At 26.3% G+C, this 24,652-nt stretch overlaps 1 protein-coding gene across 3 annotated transcripts; it reads right to left on the bottom strand.

Annotated features, from left to right (window-relative positions):
* Positions 1–233: 233 nt before the first annotated feature.
* On the bottom strand, positions 234–23,895 carry LOC126836456 (uncharacterized). 3 transcript variants are annotated; one of them, XM_050569896.1, is made up of 17 exons: positions 23,841–23,895; positions 23,724–23,753; positions 6,433–6,462; positions 5,751–5,807; positions 5,605–5,634; positions 5,478–5,504; positions 4,580–4,636; positions 4,248–4,298; positions 3,971–4,015; positions 3,795–3,845; positions 3,056–3,106; positions 2,785–2,814; positions 2,600–2,650; positions 2,306–2,353; positions 1,910–1,939; positions 950–1,033; positions 234–636 (listed from the first exon to the last, which is right to left on the bottom strand). In XM_050569896.1, the coding sequence occupies exons 1-17, from the start codon at positions 23,878–23,880 to the stop codon at positions 353–355; spliced, it is 996 nt and encodes a 331-aa protein (XP_050425853.1). In that variant the 5' UTR covers positions 23,881–23,895; the 3' UTR covers positions 234–352. The 3 variants fall into 3 exon arrangements, with proteins under 3 accessions (XP_050425853.1, XP_050425854.1, XP_050425852.1); XM_050569897.1 differs by lacking the exons at positions 23,724–23,753; positions 23,841–23,895 and adding exons at positions 6,556–6,585; positions 6,675–6,864 and having other exon boundaries at positions 3,059–3,106; XM_050569895.1 differs by lacking the exons at positions 23,724–23,753; positions 23,841–23,895 and adding exons at positions 6,556–6,585; positions 6,675–6,864.
* Between the last annotated feature and the right edge of the window lie 757 nt (positions 23,896–24,652).

Raw genomic sequence — 24,652 nt, forward strand, 5'->3', positions numbered from 1 at the left:
AAGAAAAATTACACACCTTAGCGTTAAGGACATCAATATGTTTGTATAGTACACATACAACTAATTATAAAACCAAGAATGTTATGTATCATTTGATTCTCAACAAAATGCGTATTTTCTATATTATGAAATTTTAGAAGATCCAAATTAGGTAGTCGTTTATTAGTTTTAAATGTATAATAATAATACAACTAAAATCAATCTTATTTTATTAAATAATAAATATACTATTGAATAATTCCTGAGGTACATATTATATTATATTATGGATAGCATGTATTATTATTTAAATTGTTTTTTTACAATAAATATTTTATAACAAATACAATATTATTGAATACAATAATTAAAATTACATATTGTAGTATCGCTGTTTGGGCGAGAACCAAGTCTTTATCTGTTCCTCAAGTAATACAAGTCCTTTTTCACGTCCACCGAGTGGTACTTCCATAACTATAAAGCTGAGGGAGCGTTTGTATACGTATTCATAGCCAGCACTTGAAGTTAATATACAAAGACCATTGATAACATCAGCGGTTTTTATAAATTCATCTGGGAATTTTATACTTCTGATCAAACCTGTTAAACGGCACATCGTGTACAAATTGAGGGATTTTGGTACTTTTCTAACTTTGTCTAAAATTTAAAAACAATTTTTTAAAAACTTGCCAATTTTAGCTACAACAAACTACTTCAGTTTTTTGTTCAAAAAACTAATACAAGGGTATAAAAAAAATTATTAAAAACAAAACTGAATTCGTGTAAATGAATCTATGATGTAATTATGTATTATTTATGAACTATTGATGAATGTGATTCCTATTATTATTACTGGAAAAAAATATTGAACAACACACTTTTTTCTAAATTTATTATTTGAGTGGTACATCAAATAGCATAATATTAAAATCTACACTGGTACAAATCTACAGTAATTATTAATAGTTACGTATTGCAGCGAGAAGTAACGATTTTGTAGCTTTTGCAGTTATAAGTCTTCTATCTGCTCCAAGCTCTGGCAATGAACCAATACCTGTAAAAACAAATAAATTACGGTGTTAAGGAGAAAAAAATAAATATTTTAATGAACTGTAACATCGTTTTGTACAACTCGCTATTAGTTTTGAAACTCGAAGAAATACATTTTTTTTATACTAGAAATTCAAAAAACTTCTAACACTTTAAAATTAGAATCAACGTTGGTCGGTTAGAAGTTGAAATCAATGGGGTTTTTAAAATCGATTTGTATGAACAGGAAGTTTATAGTAAGTTTCATATTAAAGCTAACTGCTATGACATAAAATATATTTGCAATACTTCAAATTTCAATTTATCGGTATCTAAAACAATAATATTATAGAGAGATTAAATGCTAGTAGTATCCACGCAAAAAGAGATATAGAACAGTTGTAACTTTTTAATTAAGCATTATTTAGTACAAAGGATTTGCAATTTTCTTATACATTTTATTTTATTTTTATTACATTATCGGTGTACGTTATGCATAGTCAGGGTTTTCACAGTATGGAGTCATCTTAACAAAGTAGAGTCGAAATAGTTACTTAAATTATGTCCTTTTATCAGCAATTTACGTTTCTGGGACACTTTTCTAAGGTACCATGTTAGGCGTGCAGTACCTAATAGCAATTAATATTGTCACGAATTCGCCTAGGTAGCTATATAATATTTAATTCGAATAGTAGATGATACCTAAAGGCCTTGCCATTTTGGCAGAGTTATGAAATGTTTAAGTAATAACTTCGACAAAAATAGTCTTAATTAAAAATCTTGAGAGAGATGAAGAAAGTCTGTTTTTTTAAATCGAATAAAATATTTTTTTAATTTCTATAATATACTTCCTATTTATAACATAAACGTTATTTACGGCAGTCAATAAATGCCTGGTTACCTTCGTTTGGGCCAAGTACAACATGGATATCTGAAAAAAAATATGAAACCTTTAAATAGTTTACAGTAAAAAAAAAAGCATTTAATCAAAGTAAAAATTTTGTAAACTGGTACATTATATTTCAAACGATCTTTAAGACTTGAAGAAAAAAATATAACATAACTCGATGAGTTCTAATAAGCTATTAATCTTATTTGGTTAAAACTGAGTAATTATTAATTTAAACTATTCCTCTCCCAATGCCATTACCTACAAAATATACATAAACAAGTAAAGTTATAATTTTTAACAAATAAATTAAATAAAAGGAAATAACCAGTACACGACCTCTAAAAAATAACTTTGAAAATTGTTTATAAATATATGGTTAACTAAATTATTTACTAAATTTATTACTTAATGATTTTTGTTCCACTGTCTCCTGTTCAGCTACGTCAATATGTTCTAAAAAAAGAAAAATAATACATATTGTCCTATGACATAAATTCTAATACATTGGATTGTGTCTAAAAATTAACTAAAAATTGTATACACTGCTATAAATTATACTTTAACCGATCATCAAGCTTTTATAAATAAATATAATATAGTTTCTGACTTTTAATTGTGATAATATTTTTAACTTATTTGGTTAAGACTGAGTAATTATTAATTTGCTCATAAATATATGTTATAATATATTATATTTACTTTTTATTGGTTTTTCTTGCCATGCCTTCGGTTTAGCTAGGGCCATATATTCTAAAAAAAAAAATTAAAATTAATTTTTTTACGATAGAAAAAATAGTGAACGATTTTCTTTTAACTTGTATAGATTTGTGTTTTTAATATTAACCTTAAGTGTTATTTACGGCATTCAATAAAAGCCTGATTACCTTCGTTTGGGCCAATTACAGCAATGATATCTGTGAAAAAAAATATGAAACCTTTAAATATTTTACAGTAAACAAAAAACATTTAATCAAAGTAAAACTTTGTAAACTGCTATGAATTATATTTCAAAGGATCATCAAGCGTTGTATCAAAAAACATGATATAGCTACATGACTATAAATTCTAATAATAAATTTATCTCTTTTCGGTTAAAACTAAGTAATTATTAATTTTGAAAATTGCTCATAAATATATGTTAAGTTATATATGTACTACTTAATGATTTTGGTTCCACTGCCTCCTGTTCAGCTACGTCAATGTGCTCTAAAAAAATAATACATATTGTCCTATGACATAAATTATAATACATTAAATTGTGTCTAAAAATTAACTAATGTAAACACAACTCTAATTAAGAATTTACCACTCAAAAAATCGTATGCTGAAGCAACTAAATACGTTATACGAAATCAGTCTACCCCTCCTAAGCATTTAATAAATGTAATTTTTTTTTACACTGGAATAAATTATATTTCATCTTTCACGTCGTCTTGTTTAGCTATTTTATTTTTTGTTTGTATACAGATTGTAAATATTTTCTTAATTTTAATAAATAAAAAGATTATTGATAGATTGTAAGATTTTCATTTAACTTATATAATATTCTATTTATAATCTAAAAATTTAGGGTAACTTATGGTACTCAATAAGCCCGATTACTTCCACCTGGGCTAAGTACAGCTTAAATTTTTGTATTAAAAATATTTTAAAAAATGTAACTATTTTATAGTAAACAAAAAACATTTAATTAATATAAAACTGTATACGCTGGTATGAATAATATTTCAACGATCATCAAGTCATGTATAAATAAATATAATATAGTTTCATGAGTTTTAATTCTAATAATATTTTTACCTTATTTTGTTAAGACTGAGTAATAATTAGTTTTGAAAATTGATCATAAAAATATAACTTTTATATTTATAAATAACTGTTATATTATATTTACTTTTTATTGGTTTTTTTTGCACTGCCTCCTGTTCAGCTAGACCAATATATTCTAAAAAAATTTTTTTTTTTAAATATGTCTTATGATAGAAAAAATAGTAAAAGATTTTCTTTTAACTTGTATTTATAATATAAAACTTAAACGTTGTTTACGGCAGTCAATAAATGCCTAATTACCTTCGTCTGGGTTATTATGTCCTCGTACATTAACGATTTTAATAGCTATATAACAAATATAAAAGTTTAATTATCTTACAGTAAACCAAAAACATTTAATCAAAGTAAAATTGTGTAGGCTGGTATGAATTATTTTTCATACGATCATCAACACTTGTACCAAAAACCACGATATAGCTTCATGACTTTGAAGTCTAGTAATATATTTGATTAAACTGAGTAATTATTAACTTTGAAAAATTGTTCATAAGTGTAATATGTTAAACTATATATTTACTACTGAATGTTATTATTTGCACTGCCTCCTTTTCAACTGTGCTAATCAATTCTAAAAAAAAAAAATAATACTTATTTTTTTATAACAGAAATGGTAATAATATGTTAGTTTGTTTCTAAAAATAAAATTTATTTTTCTATCTACCCCTCCCCCCTTCAGTCGATAATAGTTTTAAAAAATGGAAAATTCCTAAATTTTCAGATTTATCGCGGTTTTTTTCTTGCTATAATATATTTATCGTACTTAGTTAAAACTGAGTAATTATTAATTTTGAAAGTTGTTCGTAAAAGTTATGTATTTAACTTTATTAACTTTGTAAACTTTATATTTACTTCTCACGCCTAATATTTCATTTTGCACTGTCTCCTGTTCAGCTATAGCAATAGATTCTAAAATAAAAATTATAAAACACATATTTTCTTATGACAAAAATGATAAAATATTAGATTGTGTCTAAAAAAAAATTATAATTTTCAAACTACCTTTAAACTGTAATTTTTAAAGTGAAAAATCTCTAAGTTTTCAGAGTAATTTTTAGACATTTTTTTTTTTTTGCATTTCATAAACACGGTAAACGTAATTTTTTTAATTTTAAGTAATGTTTACTTGAAAACTAATTACATTTTTTTACAATTTATAAAAGTTCTCTTATATCTGAAATATTACACTTCGAAAAACAAGGACAAGAATGGTTTTTATCAAGTTAGAACTCAATTAAACTGGTAACTGGATGATTTGCAAAAAAACAAATTGTTATTGCGAAATTACAATTTACAGATTTTCAAAATGTCATATTTTAGATTTAACAATATTATTCCATATTGTTGTAAAAGTTCAATTAGTTTTTTAAAATTGAATTTTTTCAATAAAAACTATAAATTGTTATTGCGAAATATCAATTGACAAAATTTTCAAAGTGTTATATTTTAGATTTAACAATATTATTCGTTATTGAAAAAGTATAATTAGTTTTTAAACTACATTTTTTTCCGATAAAAGACGAAAATGTTCCAAGTTAATCAAATGAAAAAAAATATATCACGATGTACCACTGAGAGTTGAGCTATAGATCTAAAATCTTAGGGATTTCTCATCTGAATGGGCTACACATATAATCGATTGAAAGTGTGAGCCTCAGGAAAAACAAAAAAAAATGAAAAAACCTACTAAAATGTAATATGTTTATAAGAATCAGGATAAATATTGGTAGTATATGATAAAAATGGTTACCTGGTATGTTAAAAATAGATATTGATTCTGAAATTAAAACGAAAATATATTATGCTTAACTTAGTTATTAATGGTTATCAAGAAACTATGTGGAAATACGTCCAAAAATTTTATGAAATATTATTACCAGGCATAGCTAACATCAAATTAACTGTCACTGAAAAAATAATAATATAAATTAATAATGCCGGATTTGTTTTTAACACTTAAATAATTTTTTTTCTTACTAGAAATCAATATTTTAATTTTTTTTTATTATATAATAATGATTACCCATCGGTTTATCTCCATTAATAATATTTTCAATTACAGTCTCTAATCCCGCAGCATCTATAAGCAAAATAGTGGTGTTAGGTATCACTGAACTCAATATATGGAACGCGTATTCAGATTGAAAAATGACCCCACCTGGGAGGCAACCATTTTGTGTATACTTTTCTAGAAAGTAAAAATTATACGTCATTTTTCCATGATATATCTTAAAATTTTAGGTTGGATAATGATAATTTTATCTATTTTGTGATAACACCGTCATATATATATATATATAATCATAGAAAAAAAAAATATCATGGATAAACCAGGGGACATTTTCATAGGTAGCCGACTATAGGCAATACGCGTTCCATATATTGAGTTCAGTGTTAGGTATACACATAACTTTAAATCAAATAATAATAATATATAAAACTATAACTAAAAATCGTCAAAATGAGAGTACGCGATACTTTAAGGTACTATTTTACTTGACGCTATTCAACCTGTTATATTATATAGTAATTGTCAAGTGTGTTTTAACTAAATTATAGGACTGCTCGTTTAGGTAAAAATATGAAGTATTCAATTTTTTTAAATTTATTATCTAAACAGTATTCGAAATACCAGTAGGTAATATATTCTCTGTTCACTCATATACTGAACAGTTAAAAAAAACTATAAGTAATTTGTATCTTACTTGTTTTAAAAGCTATTTCGATGAGTTTGTCTGTAACAAAATAATATTTCGAAATTTTTTATAAAAAATTATAAAATTAAAAAAATATATTATATTTATGTTGTATAAAAATTTGATACTCACTTGTCATGAAAACCGTCTTTGCGTAGTCCGCTGTAAGGAAAAATTAAATATTGAATTTTTTTTTTAGTTTTTTAATCACCTCGAGTAGAGGCAGGTATGTGTAAAAATAAAATAATTACCTGTCGTTGTTGACGGAACGTTTACAAAGGCAAGCGCCATTAAAAAGCAGTAGATTTGCATAATGTTGGATAATAGCAATTAAATAATTCGAATAGTATAACTTATAAGAAAGATATGAACTCTGTTAGCTTTTATTAACTCTGTTAATTTTTGTGCTGTAGTGATTTTCTCGGGACTAGTCGTTGAGTCAATGTATCGACCTGAACAGTAAAAATCAAACCACATATGGCAAAATGCAAGTTTATTGTTGTCGCATATGTTGTAGTTGAAATATTTACATTTAGTCTGAAGCGAAGTTTACTATATTTTCTTTCTAGTTATCGATTTTTCGACGGTTCATGTAAAAATAATGTTTGTAGTTTCCAATAATATAATAATAATGAAAATCCATTTAGCTTAAGAGATTTCAACTAGGTCGATGTTAGTGATCTTGTTTTCAGTTTTAGACACTATTCTCATTTAGTGCACTGATGTATGACAAACAGGTAACTGTTTGAACAAGCGTACAAAACATCACATCAAAATATGTTTTCATTTTATTGCAATAAAAAACAAGACCTAAAACGTATATTTAATACGTTTCCATGTAGGAAAGGAAATAAACAATTATTTAGAATTGTAATAACAATGATAAGACCGTTAACCTAACCTAACCTAACAATAAAAGCCAACTGGGCAAAACGGGCACAATTTTTTCGGTTCAACACAATTCATTGCATTATACTTATTTAGTTTTTTTCATACAAGATACGTTTTACAAGATATTTTTATTACATTAAATAGAAAAATGGTGGCACGGTAAATCGAAAAGACGGTAAATAGTGTTCAGATATTTACTTAAATTTCACGACAAACACAAAAGGAACGTTTCAAAAGAAAATAAGAAATTTTAGCATGTGTTTTTATTCGTATCAAATATACGTGGTATATTACGTGGTATACGTGTTAGTATGTACTAACAAAAAAAAAAAAAAATTATAATGGCAGAAATACCAATATAAGTAAAATGTGCTTAAAAATGTAGTTGTCTGTACATAAAAATTGAATGCCACTGATACCTGTGTATTGTAATAGTTAACAACATATTGTAATTTTACTCAAATACATCTTGACTATTGATTCCCTCTCACATAGCGACCTAGAAATCGACTACGACCAAAGTATGAATTCTCTATTTTTTTGGAGGGGGAGGTTCCTTAATAAAAAAAAATCTGTTTGACCACGTATTTTTGATATAGTTGTAGATCTATTCTAGATCTCGATCTATTTTCGGTTTATGTTTCAGACTTAAGACCCTAAAACTTCAGTTAAAATAGCGACATAAAGGAAAAAATTTCACCTCTTCTTGGGAAAATTGTTTTTGATATTTTTTTTAGGTTCTTTATGTTTATCAGTCTAAATTAAAAGTTGAAAACTTGTATGAACAAGTGTTGTCGAATAAAATTAAAAAAATGAAATCATATACTGAAAACCTTCGACTACCGTATAACGTCTTGCGAGTATAATAAGTTAGAATACATACCGCGATATCATATAAAAAAACTTGAATTTTACTATAGTATAATAAGAGTATACAAAAAAATAACAATGATTGTCAATATTTGTACATTTTGGTTATGTTGTGTTGTTACAACGTCAAACATAAAAACAATCGAATCAGCAAAGAACCAGGTAAGCAATTATTTTGAAATACATTTCTTAATAGTTGAACAAACTGCTATTGACATAGTTTTAAAATAAAAAATTTAAGTTGGTTAAAGTTTATAGTTTTTTTTTTTTAAGAATAATGTAAATATATTTTTATTTCAGGTTAGTCCTATACAATATTTTTATCCGCTATGTGATCGGTGTTATTCAAAAACCGTAAATCGCTTGAAAACATTCAACCGACATCCAATTATTATGAATACTGCAGAACAGAAAATGCTGGCAAAAATTTGTGATAGTTATAAAGTTAAGAAATTAAAAATGAAAATCGTGAAGAAATTAGAGAAAAAAATCCAAGACGTCAAATGCAGTTTTTGCGTAATTTCAAAATCAAACATATTGCGGTTGAAAAGCTTGGTTGATGACTTGATGACCGGAGAGCCTTACAGCGATTACGAGTATATTGTACAACGTCTTTCAATACAAGCCGGAATTATGGTTAGTTTATTACTGTCTGGAAATATGGCGACGGACCAATGGCTTTGGAGCTATTATTTGAAAACCCTCGCCATCAGCCAATACGGAAACAACAAACATTTCATCCGGGAAAACCCATTCGAAGAAGACCAACTGCAAACGGGCGTTTCGGATTTCATCGAATATTGTAAGGCCAAAAAATACCTTCCTACGGCCACGACGGAATCGGATTTGGTTTCGGAAAACCCGAATATATCCAAAGACATGTTCCACGTTCTACGCGCTTCCAGAATGTTTTTGGACGTTATGTACGGCCTGGATTTGGTCACGGCAGAGTTTTTATATCTAAAACCATTTTGGGACGACGATCAATTATTATTGTTCGGGCAAATCACCCGAGAAGTCAACGTCGATTGGAGCAAGGCGAAACAACGACACCAAGTCGAGGTGGCTATTACCAGAAAATTTGTGGAAAATCGCACTTGGATATACAAACCGTACGATCGCCTCGACCACCAGCGCCTGCTGGTCAAAATCCTCGATGCCAGATTCTATTGTTACATTTCGGCTGTACTGTATGTCTACGAAAAACAATTGGCCATCCTCGACGAACCGTCGCTGGCACACATCAAAGGTCTTATAAATGACATTACTCACGAAGCAATGAAGTTTATGTCGTTCAAAGACGACTTTCTTTTAAACATCTTATCGGAATTGATGTACGCAAACCCAATCGACGTAGACGACGTAAAAGACGTATTAGCAAGAGTCAAGACAAAGGCCAACGAGATGTTAGACGATTTGAACGGTGCCGGAAATGGCGGAATCGATTGGCTCAGTTATAACGTTATCGAACGCCAACAGTTGACTACCGACGATTTGATAATAAGAATCATTGACAACTTCAAACGATATTTAAACAAGTTAAAATATCCCTTTTTGCCGTTCGAGTACAAAACGTTCTTGTATTTTATAGGAACAGTTAAGCGAGAAAGACTATCTTAATTTTAATAATTTCACACTTATGCCACTTTATGATCATTCGTTATTGTATTACTGAGCACATTGACATTTCAAAATACTCTCTTTTTTAATAAATGTTATTCATTCCATGCACTAAAAGTGTTAGAAAACATTATAATATTATTCATTCAAAGAAATTCGTTAGACAATACAATTTATATGATATTTGAAACTGTTCTTTTTTTTATTTACTATTTTACTTTTTTTTTTTAAAGTGACTAAATCTAAAATATATTTGTGAAATACCCTGTACAAATTATATTTTGTGTTGCGGGTGGGTTAAATTCGCTTTTTAGAATGTGTATACAATAAAACATATTTTTTAACGTATATAACTGTTATTAACTATTAACAATACAAACAATACCTGTTATGTATAATCATTATTGCAGTTATTTTTAGCCTTCTTGTACAAGGTTATTACTTGTTGTGGTTAAATCGCTATTCTTTAGCTTATTATGTTAGTCGGTCAACCTATAGAGTATTTCTCTTTGTGTCAACCTAACCTGCCGGTGTGTTTGAATTGGTGGGTAATCTGTGGATTAGAACCAGTTGTAACCTATCATTATTTCAATATATTTTTTTAGTGACTGGTTATAAATTATAATAGGGATTAAAACCTATCGCACAATGGAAACATAAATATTAACTTTATGGATTACTTAACCGTTTTTAGAAAACCAAAGAAATATAATAATTATTAAGGGAAAATGTAATACCTTTACAAAGGCATAGCTAATGAACAGATGGATGAAACATGAAAATTCAAACGATAATATTTTTAACATCAAATAAAGCAAAGTTTAAGTTTAATAAATTAAGTACGACTAATTATTTACCTAACCTGATCAATTAAGTTAACAATTATAGAAACATTACATTAAATTAATGTTGGGATATAAATATTAATTCATAATACTTCTATCAATGATATATTATATATAATTTATATTATAAAGTATATACAATTTATTTAAATTATTGCTTTTAAATAATTTTCAACTTATAGCAACTTGGTTTTTTTTGTTTTTGTGTGAGCTTAGAAAATCGTAGATTTTACTAGTAGTATTCAGATATACTTTTTCAGGATTTGAATACAGAGATGTGTTGGTATGTTTTTGCGTATCTGCGCTATATCATTTGATTATTCATAAAAGAAAATACATACAATTTTGCATAAAATCCCGTGTACAATAAACAGAGTATGCCTATAGAAGAATGTAGTACATAGTCATTTGTACTCGTTGTCTTGTTTAAACTTTAACATCTGTCTTATCGACTATGTCTTCTTACCTAAGAAAATGTAAAACGTTTGGGATTACACAAGATTGTATTATTTAACTAGCGTGGCCAAAAAAGGGACATTAAAAAAAAATTCTAATACGAAAGCAAAATAATAAAATATATTGTTGATTGTGTTTTTGGTGGCACAACTATTCTGTACAGTACATTTCTAATTATATTTTTAAATTTTATAGTGCCCAACACTATTTTAACACTATTCTACATATAAAAATAAGAACTCATAATAATTGTCACTATTACATATTAATAGTCAAACTAGTTATATTTATTAAAGATATAATAGCTTATATCTCCATGCAAAAATTCCAACTTTTTGGGAAAAATATGTAGCAGTTAAGTGTTTGTTTAATTAAATATTATGATTTGTATAATAGTGTTGTATATTATCATATTATAAGTTACCGTTAAATTATCACTTCTTCGGCTATCACTACATAAATTTGTAAACTTTCATAATAATCTTCCTAACTTGTTTTTATATTTCGATTTGGCCTTGGTGAGATTCAAAGTCCAAATCTCAAAGTTCAAACTATTTTACCTGTCGCTACACACATCCGTTTTAACCTTTTTTACTTCAAGTGACTATCATATTTATTTTTCGTCTTTTTTGTTCTATACCTATTCTACTAAAAATATGCTCCAATTTGAAAAATCGAAGTCTATACTTGGTTTTTGGAGACAAAAAATAAGTAATGATAATCCAGGAGTATCTTTTAAACGGGGTTTTTCCTAATTTTAAGGATGAAAAAATATAGCGCTAGATACTAAAGTGTATGCCAATAGATATCTAAAATACTTCTACACATTTCATATACATACAGGATCGAGAAACTCATGGTCTTGATATTTTGTGGCATCGGAGTAAATTAAATACATGTAATGGTGCTCCAATACACAATTACCTTAGCGTTAAAGACATTTTTTTTGTATAGTATACATACAACTAATTATAAAACCTAAAATGTTATGTATTATTTTATTTTACACAAAACGCGTACTTTCCATGTTATGAAATTTTAGAAGCTCCAAATTAGATGGTCGTTTATTAGTTTTAAATGTATTTTAATAATACAACTAAAATCAAGCTTATTTTATTAAATAATAAATATACTATTGAATAATTCCTGAGGTACGTATTATATTATATTATGGACAGCTAGTATAATTAATTAAATTGTTTTTTTACAATAAATATTTTATAACAAATACAATATTATTGAACACAAATATTAAAATTTCATATTGTAGTATCACTGTTTGAGCGTGAACCAAGTCTCTAACTGTTCTTTAAGTAATACAAGTTCTTTTTCATATTCACCGAGTGGTACTTCCTTAACTATAAAGCTGAGGGAGCGTTTGTATACGTATTCATAGCACTTGAAGTTAATTTACAAAGATCATTGATAACATCAGCGGTTTTTATAAATTCATCTGGGAATTTTATACTTCTGGTCAAACCTGTTAAACGGCACACCGTGTACAAATTGAGGGATTCTGGTACTTTTCTTACATTGTCTAAAATTTAAAAACAATTATTTTAAAAAATTTCCAATTTTAGCTTACAACAAACTACTTTAGTTTTTTGTTCAAGAATTTAATATACGGAAATAAAAAAAATAATTATAAACAAAACTAAATTCGTGTAAATGAATATATCATGTTATTATGTATTATTTATGTACCAATAATTTTCACCAAAATCATATATAATCAAAGCGAGTTTTCTGTTTAATTTTGGCTAGTTAGTGTAACCGAAAACTAAAAAATCACATACCGAACTGTTAGGGGAAGCACAGAGTTTTCTTGCCGAACTGAAAACAAACTTTGGGCCGCCGACGAATTTTATACATTTTTCTGCATTCAGTCAAATGGTTTCTAACAGAATTAATTCCGAAGTCGAAATCAATCAAAAATTTGACCGCTACTTTAAAAATTAGTTGTTGTAAGCTTTGGATTATTGTTTTTGTGTTTTTTCCAGGATCATTTAAATCGACATAATGAACATATTTATTTTTTAATATTAATAATTTATAATCAGAATACAATAAAATAAAATAGCGGTTTTAATAACATGTGACATTAATATTAAATTTCATGTGAATAAAATCTGATACTTTTAAACTTACAAATTTGTTTTGTTCTTCATTTACACATGATTCGTATGTTTTAGAGAAACTCATTCGAGACGAAACCCATTGGGGGTCGAATCAGGAAAAAAGAAAGAAAAATTTAAGAAGGTTCTTGGAGGGGCGCAGTGTAGGCAACCGAATGTGCACTACCACAGGGGCGCCGTGTTTCTGTGTGACTAGGCAACCACACCGACGGACAACGGCAGAATCAAAAAAAGTGTACTCACTCGACTGTGATTGTCGCAATACAGGGTCGATACAATGCCGATCAGCACGTTGATTGAGTTGGACGTAATGTCACGGAGGAAACAACAACAACAAGTCGGCGGTTTAGATAAACTGTATATTTATTAATTATTATGTATCATTGCCGTAATGGCAACACAAAAAAAAAAAACAGTTGAACAGAGAAACGAATAGTACAATTTTGAATTACATTTTAATCGTACAACGAGTATTATAAAAAGGGATTGAAAAAGTTTTTTAACCAAAATGTATACAAAGTTTGTCATAAGTACAACAAACGTTGATTAAAATTATTGACAGTGATTCCGTTCCTATAAAAAAAAATTAACCCTTTCGTTACTGACATCCTCGTACGAGGATTTACCTTTAAAAATCGAATAAAATATTAACAACTTACTATCATTATCAAAAATGTCTTTAAACACAAATTCTAGTATAGATTGATGATAAAAAAATCGACACAGCTTAATAACTCGTATATGGTTGCCTCTGCATTAGTGTGCGCATTAACCACCAGAGCGCGTCCTTTCCACTGCCTGCCCAATGTCTTACGCCAAAATGTAATCGGCCATTGATTTCATAAAAAAAAATTTTATTATTTCAAAGTAAAACTCTAAACTTAACCACTGTTAACGTTTTTTACATAATAGCATTTAGCGTTTTAGTAGAGCTGATTACTGCTCATACTGTACTCTTAACTAAAATGTTGGTATTACCTACTAAGTACTTTATTATTACCATCATTTCTCGATACCAAATTTTATTATTTTAAATCTTTTATAAGTCCATATTTTTATTTTTACCTTATACAATTTTTAAGAAAAATATTAATTTGATGATGTTTTTAACTAATGGGTCTATTTTAATTTATTTACGTAGCTGTTTTATTTTTGTATATGATCAAATCATATGTATCCCTTCTTGCCGTTCGATTACAAAACGTTTTTGTATTATATAGGAGTAGTTAAGCGAGAAAAACTATCTTAATTTAATGAATTTCACACTTATGCCACTTTATGATCGTTCGTTATTATATTACTGAGCACATGGACATTTCAAAATACTCTCTTTGAATATATTTTATTCATTCCATGCACTTTATAGTGCTTAACACTATTTTAACACTATTCTAGTTATAAAAATAAGAACTCCTAATAATTGTCACTATTTATTAAAAAAATATCAATTTGTAAACTTCTATTACTAATCTTCCTAACTTGCTTTTATATTTCAATTTAGCCTTGGTGAGATTTAAAGTATTGATACTTGGTGGCATCGGAGTAAATTAACTACATGTAATGGTGCTCCAATACACAATTACTAATTTCTTTTCTGTACAATTTTATAAGAAAAACTACACACCTTAGCGTTAAGGACATCAATATGTTTGTATAGTACACATACAACTAATTATAAAACCTAGAATGTTATGTATCATTTGATTCTCAACAAAATGCGTATTTTCCATATTATGAAATTTTAGAAACTCCAAATTAGGTAGTCGTTTATTAATTTTAAAAGTGTAATAATAATACAGCTTAAATCAATCCTATTTTATTAAATAATAAATATACTATTGAATAATTCCTACATGTTATATTACAATTTGGACAGCTTGTAATAATTTTTTACAATAAATATTTTATGACAAATACAATATTATTGAACACAAATATTAAAATTTCATATTGTAGTATCACTGTTTGAGCGTGAACCAAGTCTCTATCTGACTTTCAAGTAATTCAAATTGTTGACCTGCAGTGATTGGTTCCATCATTATAAAGTGTGGACGGCGATTGTATTTGTATTGATGGCCAGCACTTGAAGTTAATATACAAAAATTAGGTCTAACAACAACGGTTTTTATAAAGTCATTTGGGAATTTTATGCTTCTGATCAAACCAGTTAAACGGCACACCGTGTACAATTTGAAGGATTCTGGACCATCATTACCTTTTTCTAAAATTAAAAAAAAATTATTTTAAAAACTTCATATATATGTATGTTGTAAAACATTGACTAACTTTAGTTATAAGTTTATTTAATTGTCAAGATAATTTTTGTGTGTAATTTTGGCAATAGTAGTAATTTAAAGTCCATTAATTTGCGTTAATCATTAATTAATTTTTTTCTTCTAAATCTTAACCTATTTTCCGTATCCATCCTAGTTAATAATATCAAGCGGTAAGTCGTGCTCCGCACAGTTTTATTTATGAGCTATTGATGAATGTGATTCCTATTATTATTATTATTATTATTGGTAAAAAATATTGAACAACACACTACTTTTTAAATTCATTATTTGAATGATATATCAAATAACATAATATTATAGTTAAAATCAACACTGGTACAAATATACACTAATAATTAATACTTACTTATTTCAGCGAGAAGTAACGATAGTATAGCTTTTTCAATTATAAGTCTTCTTTCTTTTCCAAGCTCTGGCAATGAACCAATATCTGTTAAAATAAATAAATTACGGTGTAAGGAAGAAAAAAGAATACAATAAGAACTCAAAGAGATACATTTTTTTATTCTAGACATTCAAAAAACTTCTAACACATTAAAATTAGAATCAACGTTGGTCGGTTAGAAGTAGAAATCAATGGGATTTTCAAAATCGATTTGTATGGACAGGAAGTTTATAGAAAGTTTCATATAAGCTAAGACATAAAATATATTTGCAATACTTCAAATTTCAATTTATTGGTATCTAAAACAATATTATAGAGAGGTTAAATGCTAGTAGTATCCACGCAAAAAGAGATATAGAACAGTTGTAACTTTTTAATTAAGCATTATTTTGTATAAAGGATTTGCAAGTTTCTTATACATTTTATTTTATTTTTATTACATTATTGGTGTATGTTATGCGTAGTCAAGTTTTTCCAAGTATAGAGTCATCTTAACAAAGTAAAGTCAAAATAGTCACTTAAATTATGTCCTTTTATCAGTAATTTACGTTTCTGGGACACTTTTCTAAGGTACCATGTTAGGCGTGCAGTACCTAATAGCAATTAATAATGTCACGAATTCGACTAGGTAGCTAGATAATATTTAATTCGAATAGTAGATGATACCTAAGGGCCTTGTCATTTTGGCAGAGTTATGAAATGTTTAAGTAATAACTTTGGCAAAAATAGTCTTAATTAAAAATCTTGAGAGAGATGAAGAAAGTCTGTTTTTTTAAATCGAATAAAATATTTTTTTAATTTCTATAATATACTTCCTATTTATAACATAAACGTTATTTACGGGAGTCAATAAATGCCTGGTTACCTTCGTTTGGGCCAAGTACAACATGGATATCTGAAAAAAAATATGAAACCTTTAAATAGTTTACAGTAAAAAAAAAAGCATTTAATCAAAGTAAAAATTTTGTAAACTGGTATATTATATTTCAAACGATCTTTAAGACTTGAATAAAACAATTTATAATATAGCTCCTTGAATTCTAATAATCTATTTATCTTATTTGGTTAAAAGTAAGTAATTATTAATTTTAAATATTCCTCTCCCAATGCCAGTACCTGCTAAATATGCATAACCAAGTGAAGTTATATTTTTAAATGAAATGAATTTTTAAATTAAATGAAGGTAAATAACCAGTACACGATCTCTAAAAAATTACTTTGAAAATTGCTAATAAATATATTATAAACTATAAATTTATTACTTGATGATTTTGCTTCCACTGCGTCAATATGTTCTAAAAAAAAGAAAAATAATATATATTGTCCTATGACATAACTCATAATACAATAAATTAGATTGTGTCTAAAAATCACCTAATGTGAAAAACACTCTAATTAAGAATTTACCACTCAAAATATCGTATGTTGAAGCGTTTAAGTACATTACCCAAAATCAATCCACCCCTTCTAAGCATTTAATAAATGTAATAGGTTATATACTGGTATAAATAAATTATATCTCTTCTTTCACGTCGTCTTGTTTAACTGTAAAACTCAGCCCATTTACTTATTGTATTTTTTGTTTGTATACAGATTGTAAATATCTTATTAATTATTTAACTTATAAAGGTAACTTTCTATTTATAATCTAAAACTTATGGGTTATTAATGGTAGTCAATAAAAGCCTGATTACCTCTAACTGGGCTAAATACAGCTTGGATTTTTGTATAAAAAGTATAAAAAATATGTAACTATTTTACAGTGAACAAAAATTACTTAATTAATGTAAAATTGTTTACACTGTTGTGTATTATATTTCAAACGATCAAGACTTTTATAAACAAACATAATATAGTTTCATGACTTTTAATTGTGATAATATTTTTAACTTATTTGGTTAAGACTGAGTAATTATTAATTTTGAAAATTGCCCATAAATATATGTTATAATATATTATATTTACTTTTTTTTGGTTTTTCTTGCCATACCTTCGGTTTAGCTAGGGCCATATATTCTAAAAAAAAAAATTAAAATTAAATTTTTTACGATAGAAAAAATAGTGAACGATTTTCTTTTAACTTGTATAGATTTGTATGTTTAATATAAACCTTAAGCGTTATTTACGGCATTCAATAAAAGCCTGATTACCTTCGTTTGGGCCAATTACAACAATGATATCTGTGAAAAAAAATATGAAACCTTTAAATATTTTACAGTAAACAAAAAACATTTAATCAAAGTAAAACTTTGTAAGCTGGTTTTGAATTATATTTCAAACGATCATCAAGACTTTTATAAATAAACATAATATAGTTTCGTGACTTTTAATTGTAATAATAGTTTAAACTTATTTGGTTAAAACTAAGATTTATTAATTTTAAACATTGCTCATAAATATATGTAATAATATATTATATTTACTTTCTTTTGCTTTTTCTTGCACTGTCTCCTGTTTAGCTAGGCCAATATATTATAAAAAAAAAATTTTTAATTAGTTATCCTATGACAGAAAAAAAAATGGTGAAAGATTTTCTTTTAACTTGTATAAATTTGTATTTTTAATATTTATTTATTTATTAAAATATATACGGGCATGCGCCTTTTGATTACAGAAAAATATAATACACAATTAAACACATAATTATAAATAATTATTGTAATTATTGAATGTTCCTGCTTAAAGTGAGACATAGGTAAACTATAAGGTAGAGAAATATTTAGTGCTGGATGATATGAATCAATAGGCACTATAGGTTTATGTGATTTTTAAACAGTCAACAATTTATTACTACAAAAAATGAGGTCTACAGTGGAGTCAGAGCAGTTACTTACTTTGTTCATTTGAAAAAAGTTGGTGGCTGAAAATGCCTAAGGGATACAGGGAGCTCGGGGAGCAGAGAAATAGTTATATGTTATTTACTTGTTATTGGTATTTCTTGCACTGTCTCCTGTTCAACTAGGCCAATATATTCTAAAAAAAATATACAAATTTATTTTCCTATGACAGAAAAAATAGTAAAAAAATTTTTTTTAACTTGTATAAATTTGGATTTATAATATAAACCCTAAGCGTAATTTACGGCAGTCAATAAATGCCTAATTACCTTCGTCTGGGTTATTATGTGCTCGTACATAAACAATTTTGATAGCTGTATAAAAAGTAAAAAAGTTTAATTATCTTACAGTAAACCGAAAACATTTAATTAAAGTAAAATTTTGTAAGCTGGTATGAACTATTTTTCATACGATCATCAACATTTGTATCAAAAACCATGATATAGCTCCATGAATTTGAATTCTAGTAATATATTTGGTTAAAATGAGAAATTATTAATTTTGAAAAATCGTTCATAAATGTAATATGTTAAACTACATATTTACTATTGAATGTTATTATTTGCACTGCCTCATTTTCAACTGTGCTAATCAATTCTAAAAAAAACAAATAATACTTATTTTCTTATAACAGAAATGATATATATTAGATTGTTTCTAAAAATAAAATTTATTTTTCTATCTACCCCCCCCCCTCAGTCAATAATAGCTTTAAAAAATTAAAAATTCCTAAATTTTCAGATTTCTCGCGGTTTTTTTCTTGTTGTTGTATATTTATCGTATTTAGTTAAAATTAGTAACTATTAATTTTGAAATATGTTTGTAAAATTATTTATTTAAAACTTTATATATTTTGTAAACTTTATATTTACTTCTCACGCCTAATATTTCATTTTGCACTGTCTCCTGTTCATCCATGGCAATCGATTCTAAAATAAAAATTACAAAATACATATTTTCTTATGACAAAAATGATAAAATATAAGATTGTGTCTAAAAAAAAATTGTAGTTTTCAAAACTGCCTTAAGTCTTTCAAAGTGAAAAATCGTTATATTTTTCAGAATAATTTATTGACATAATTTTTTTGCATTCGACTAACATGAGGAATGTAAAATTTTTCCATTTTAAAAATATCTTGCAATTAATTCAATTTTTTTACAATTTTTCTCTTACATTTTTAATATTACACTTTAAAAAAAAGGTTAAAAATTGTTTTTATCAAGTTAGAACTCAATTAAACTGGTAACTGGATGTTTTTCAAAAAAAAAAACAAATTGTTATTGCGAATATCAATTGACAACATTTTCAAAGTGTAATATTTTAGATTTAACATTATTATTCGTTATTGAAAAAGTATAATTAGTTTTTAAATTATATTTTTTTCCAATAAAAGACTAAAATTTTCCATGTTAATCATATGAAAAAAAAAATATCAGGATGTACTATTGAGAGTTGAGCTATGGATCTAAAATCTTTTCTCAAATGAATGGGCTACACATACAATCGATTGAAAGTGTGAGCCTTAGGAAAAACAAAAAAAAAAATGAAAAAATGACTAACATAAAATATGTATATAAGAATCTGTGTAAATCTTAGTAGTATATAAAAATGGTTACCTGGTATATTGGAAATAGATGTTAACTCTGAAATTAAAACGAAATTACGTTATGCATAACTCAGTTAATAATGATTATCAAGAAACTGTGTGGAAATACGTCCAAAAAATTTAAGGAATATTATTACCCGGCATAGCTAACATCAAATTAACTGTCTCTGAAAAAAGAATAATATAAATTGATAAATTAATTATGTCGATTTTTTTATTAACGTTTAAATACTTTTATTTTCCTTTTAGAAATCAATATTTTTTTTTTTTTTTTATTAAATAATAATGACTACCCATCGGTTTATCTCCATTAATAATATTTTCAATTACAGTCTTTAATCCAGCAGCATCTATAAGCAAATAGTGGTGTTAAGTATACACATCATTTCAAATCAAATAATAATAATAAATAAAATTCTAACTAAAAATCGTCAAAATAAGAGTACAGAATACTTGAATGTGACTATTTTACTCGATGCTACACAACTTGTTAGATTATATAGTAATTATCAAGTGTGTTCTAAGTAAATTATGGGAACTGCTCGTTTAGGTATAAATATGAAGTATTTGATTTTTTCAAATTTAGTATTTACACAGTATTCGGAATACCAGTAGGTAATATATTCCCCGTTCACTCATATACTGAACAGATAAAAAAAACTATAAGTAATTTGTATCTTACTAGTTTTAGAAGCCATTTCGATGATTTTGTCTGTAACAAAATATTATGTTAAAAATATTTTTGAAAATTATAAAATTAAAAAAAAGTTCGAAAACGGTCAATTTTTAGAGCCGTTTTAGATTTTTTTTCAAATTTTGACTTTTGGATGTTGGTAGATGTTATTTGATTCACATTTAAGGCTAAAATCCTAGTATATAACCTAGTATAATTATTTAATTATATTATTTACAGCTTTTTCTTCACAACTATAGACATTTTTTTTAAAGATAAAATAAAATGCAACAATTTCAACTATGGCGTAAAATGTATATTTTGTAAGTTCAAGTGATGGGGTTTCTTCAATTTAAAAAACACGGCTACATAATTATTGTTACATGTTAGTTTAAAATTATACTAAAATCTGTATATCTTATAATATATAAAGAAAAAAAGGTAGCCGAGTCCACCTCATTATTAGCTAATAAAGTATACAATATGTTATGATGGCTTAGCTTATGATAACTTTTTTTAGTTGTAAAAAATAAAACCAATAATTGGTTAGTGTTTATAAATTATTTAGCAGTATACTGAATTAATATTTTATTTGTAAATCAAAGAAATGGGGAAGTCTTAAATTTACAAAAAAGATACCATTCAGATTTTAATATACATAATACATATAAAATTTTAATTTAAATACAATTATACTATTGTTCTAATGAATTTCATAAAATACATTTATTGCGTTCATATTTTATTTGTAACTGGACACCTACAATATTACTATACATTCCTTTAAATTCTAAAAAAAATATTACTTAATATATATATCTACAGGTTATTATTTTAAAAATTCAATATGATTAGCATAATAGGTAAAATATATATTTAATTTAAAATATATACACAATACATTTTTGCAGAAATTAAAATGTTAAAAATTGTTATAAAATAAAAGTAATATTGGTAGATCTTCTAAGCCATTAACAAGTAAGACGGCTAGTTAAGTTGCCGTAAAAAGTTTTAAAAATAAATGATTAAAAAATACCATTTTCTATTAAAAAAAAAATAATGTACAGACAAATGTATGTTTAAAAGACCCTTTGTACTTCTAAAGGAAGTATTATTAAGAATATATTTTACCAAAAACATCATATTTTACATTGTTTTAGCTTCTTAGTCATACCAGTGGTTCGGTATTAAATGACATTGTTAACATTTTTCCTAATAGAAAGTATTTTAATAAAACGCTTTTAATATGTAAATTATAACATATAAAATAGTGTATCGTAACTACACCACAGTATTAAATAAAAACAAAATAGATAGGTACTGCACTTCAGTAAATATTCTTCAATCAGATGAAAAAAATCAAATATGTTATGTTAAATAAGAAATAATCTAGTCTTTTTCGATGATAACAAGATACGAATCGACTTAAAAGCGTCAATACCGCTTAATGACGTCATCTTGGGTATTGGCGCGTTTGGTTAGGCACTAACCATAAATTCATACAAGGTGTCAAGCACGAATCTCATCCAAGCTCGGTTAAATTTGTGCGTTTTCTTCGGGGATCTGTGTGATGACGGCACATTTACTTGTGGGGAACGTGCAATGCAAGTTGAGGAGGGTGGGGTCGGACAACTATCAAACCGTTAGTACTCAAAGATCTCGCTGCCGCCAAGGTAATTCAGGGATGGGTGTTCAACAATTTTCTCAATTGACAAATATTATAATTAGCAATCATTATAACTAGCAAATATAATTATAGTTATTAAATCTTATTACATCATTATAAATTATTTATTTATACAACTTTTAAATTCCGTTTTTATTTTATTTATTGAAACATACTACTACTTAATTAAACAAAATTAGTTTTAAAAATTAACTAATCATTAAATATTTAATTAATAATTTATTAAATAAAATATTAATAATATAAAATGTTTTAGTTTTAGAAATAAAACGATTTGCATTATTAAGTACGCTCACAAAATATTAAATAGGCAAATATTTATAGTAATGCATACGCATACCATAAATACAATTTAAATTTAAATATCTCAATAATCAAAATCTTATAATATTATTATAATTTGTTTATTATACAACTTTTAAACTCCGTTTTTATTTAATTTATGTTATTTTTTTAAACATAATTCTACTTAATTAAACAAAAATTGTTTTCGAAACGTTTAAAAATAAACTTATTATAGAATAAATGTTTTAGTTTCAGAAATTAATCGTGATTAGTATAATCCCAATAAAATAAAATAATAACGCTCACAAAATATTAAAAAGGCAAATATATTTTATAGTAGTGCATAACAAATAAAATTTAAATTTAAGTTTATTAATATTTTAAATTAGTGTATAAATAAGAAAATTAAACTACAAGTTGAATAATAATAATATTCAATGCCGCATAATATCAGAGCTGATAGGAAATGTAATCTAACAGAATGTCTAAAAAAATTTGGGGGTTCCCATTTAAATTTTAAAAGTTGATATCACGCATGCGCAAACTACTTAAGGTAAGATTTTGGATTTAGCCTTAAATGTGCATGAAATAACACCTACCAACATCCAAAAGCCAAAATTTGAAGAAAAAAAATAACGGCTCGAAAAATTGACCGTTTTTGAACTTTTTGAACGCCCAGTATATTTATGTTGTATAAAAAATTGATACTTACTTGTCATGAAAACCGTCTTTGCGTAGTCCGCTGTAAGGAAAAATTAAATATTGAATTTTCTATGTAGATTTTTAACCACCTCGAGAAGGCGGGTATGTGTAAAAATAAAATAATTACCTGTCGTTGTTGACGGAACGTTTACAAAGGCAAGGGCCATTAAAAAGTAGTAGAATTGCATGGTGTTGGATAATAGCAATTAAATAATTAAAATAGTACAACTTATAAGAAAAATATGAATTCTATAGAATTAAGCTTGTTTTAATTTTTGTGTTGTAGTGATTTTCTCGGGACTAGTCGTTGAGTCAATGTATCAACCTGAACAGTAAAAATCAAACCATAGGTCGATGTTAGCGATATTGTTTTCGTTTTTAGACACTAATCTTATTCAGGCCATTGTTGTATGACAAACAGGTAACTGTTTGAACAAGCGTACAAAACATCACATCAAAATATGTTTTCACCTTATTGCAATAAAAAACAAGACTTAAAACGTGCTTCCAATAAAACCGTATAATATTTTCAAATGGTTTTAAATGAATATAAAAAAATATAATATAGATATATTATATACATATTACTATTTAATAGGTTTTACTGTTTACTTCTTAACAGTAAATCTTTTTTGTTTAATTATGGGACTGATAGGAAAAAAAGTATGATATATTCTTCTATTTTTTAATTAACATATTTTTTTACAATGCAATTATATTTGTTTAGATATGTTATTTTGGATTTTGGTTTTTATTAACGAAACTGTATATTCAGTCAGTGTTTTTGTACATTTTTTTTAGTTTGCAAGATGAAGTAAAATTATTAACAGATATTTTAGTGTAGCGTAGGTTGGAATTGAAAATATATTCATTTACTGTTAAACGAAAAATTGTTTTTGTGTTATCTGCTGGTTTTGTTGTTGTAAATGTTCTTATTTG

The sequence above is a fragment of the Adelges cooleyi genome, unplaced genomic scaffold (assembly GCF_023614345.1).
Source record: "Adelges cooleyi isolate 19-005CV unplaced genomic scaffold, UGA_ACOO_1.1 ACOO_flye_CR_arks_rails_tigmint_CR_PRNA_247, whole genome shotgun sequence".
Taxonomy (NCBI): domain Eukaryota; kingdom Metazoa; phylum Arthropoda; class Insecta; order Hemiptera; family Adelgidae; genus Adelges; species Adelges cooleyi.

What these genes read in the sequence shown, in the direction of transcription:
- LOC126836456 (XM_050569895.1), bottom strand. Translation starts at nt 6,735, where the DNA reads ATGCAAATCTACTGCTTTTTAATGGCGCTTGCCTTTGTAAACGTTCCG. An exon ending in AAAGACGGTTTTCATGACAA is followed by an intron (nt 6,463 to 6,555) that starts GTGAGTATCAAA and finishes ATTTTGTTACAG; the next exon opens with ACAAACTCATCGAAATAGCT. An exon ending in TGTACTTGGCCCAAACGAAG is followed by an intron (nt 1,034 to 1,909) that starts GTAACCAGGCAT and finishes TTGTTTTTACAG; the next exon opens with GTATTGGTTCATTGCCAGAG.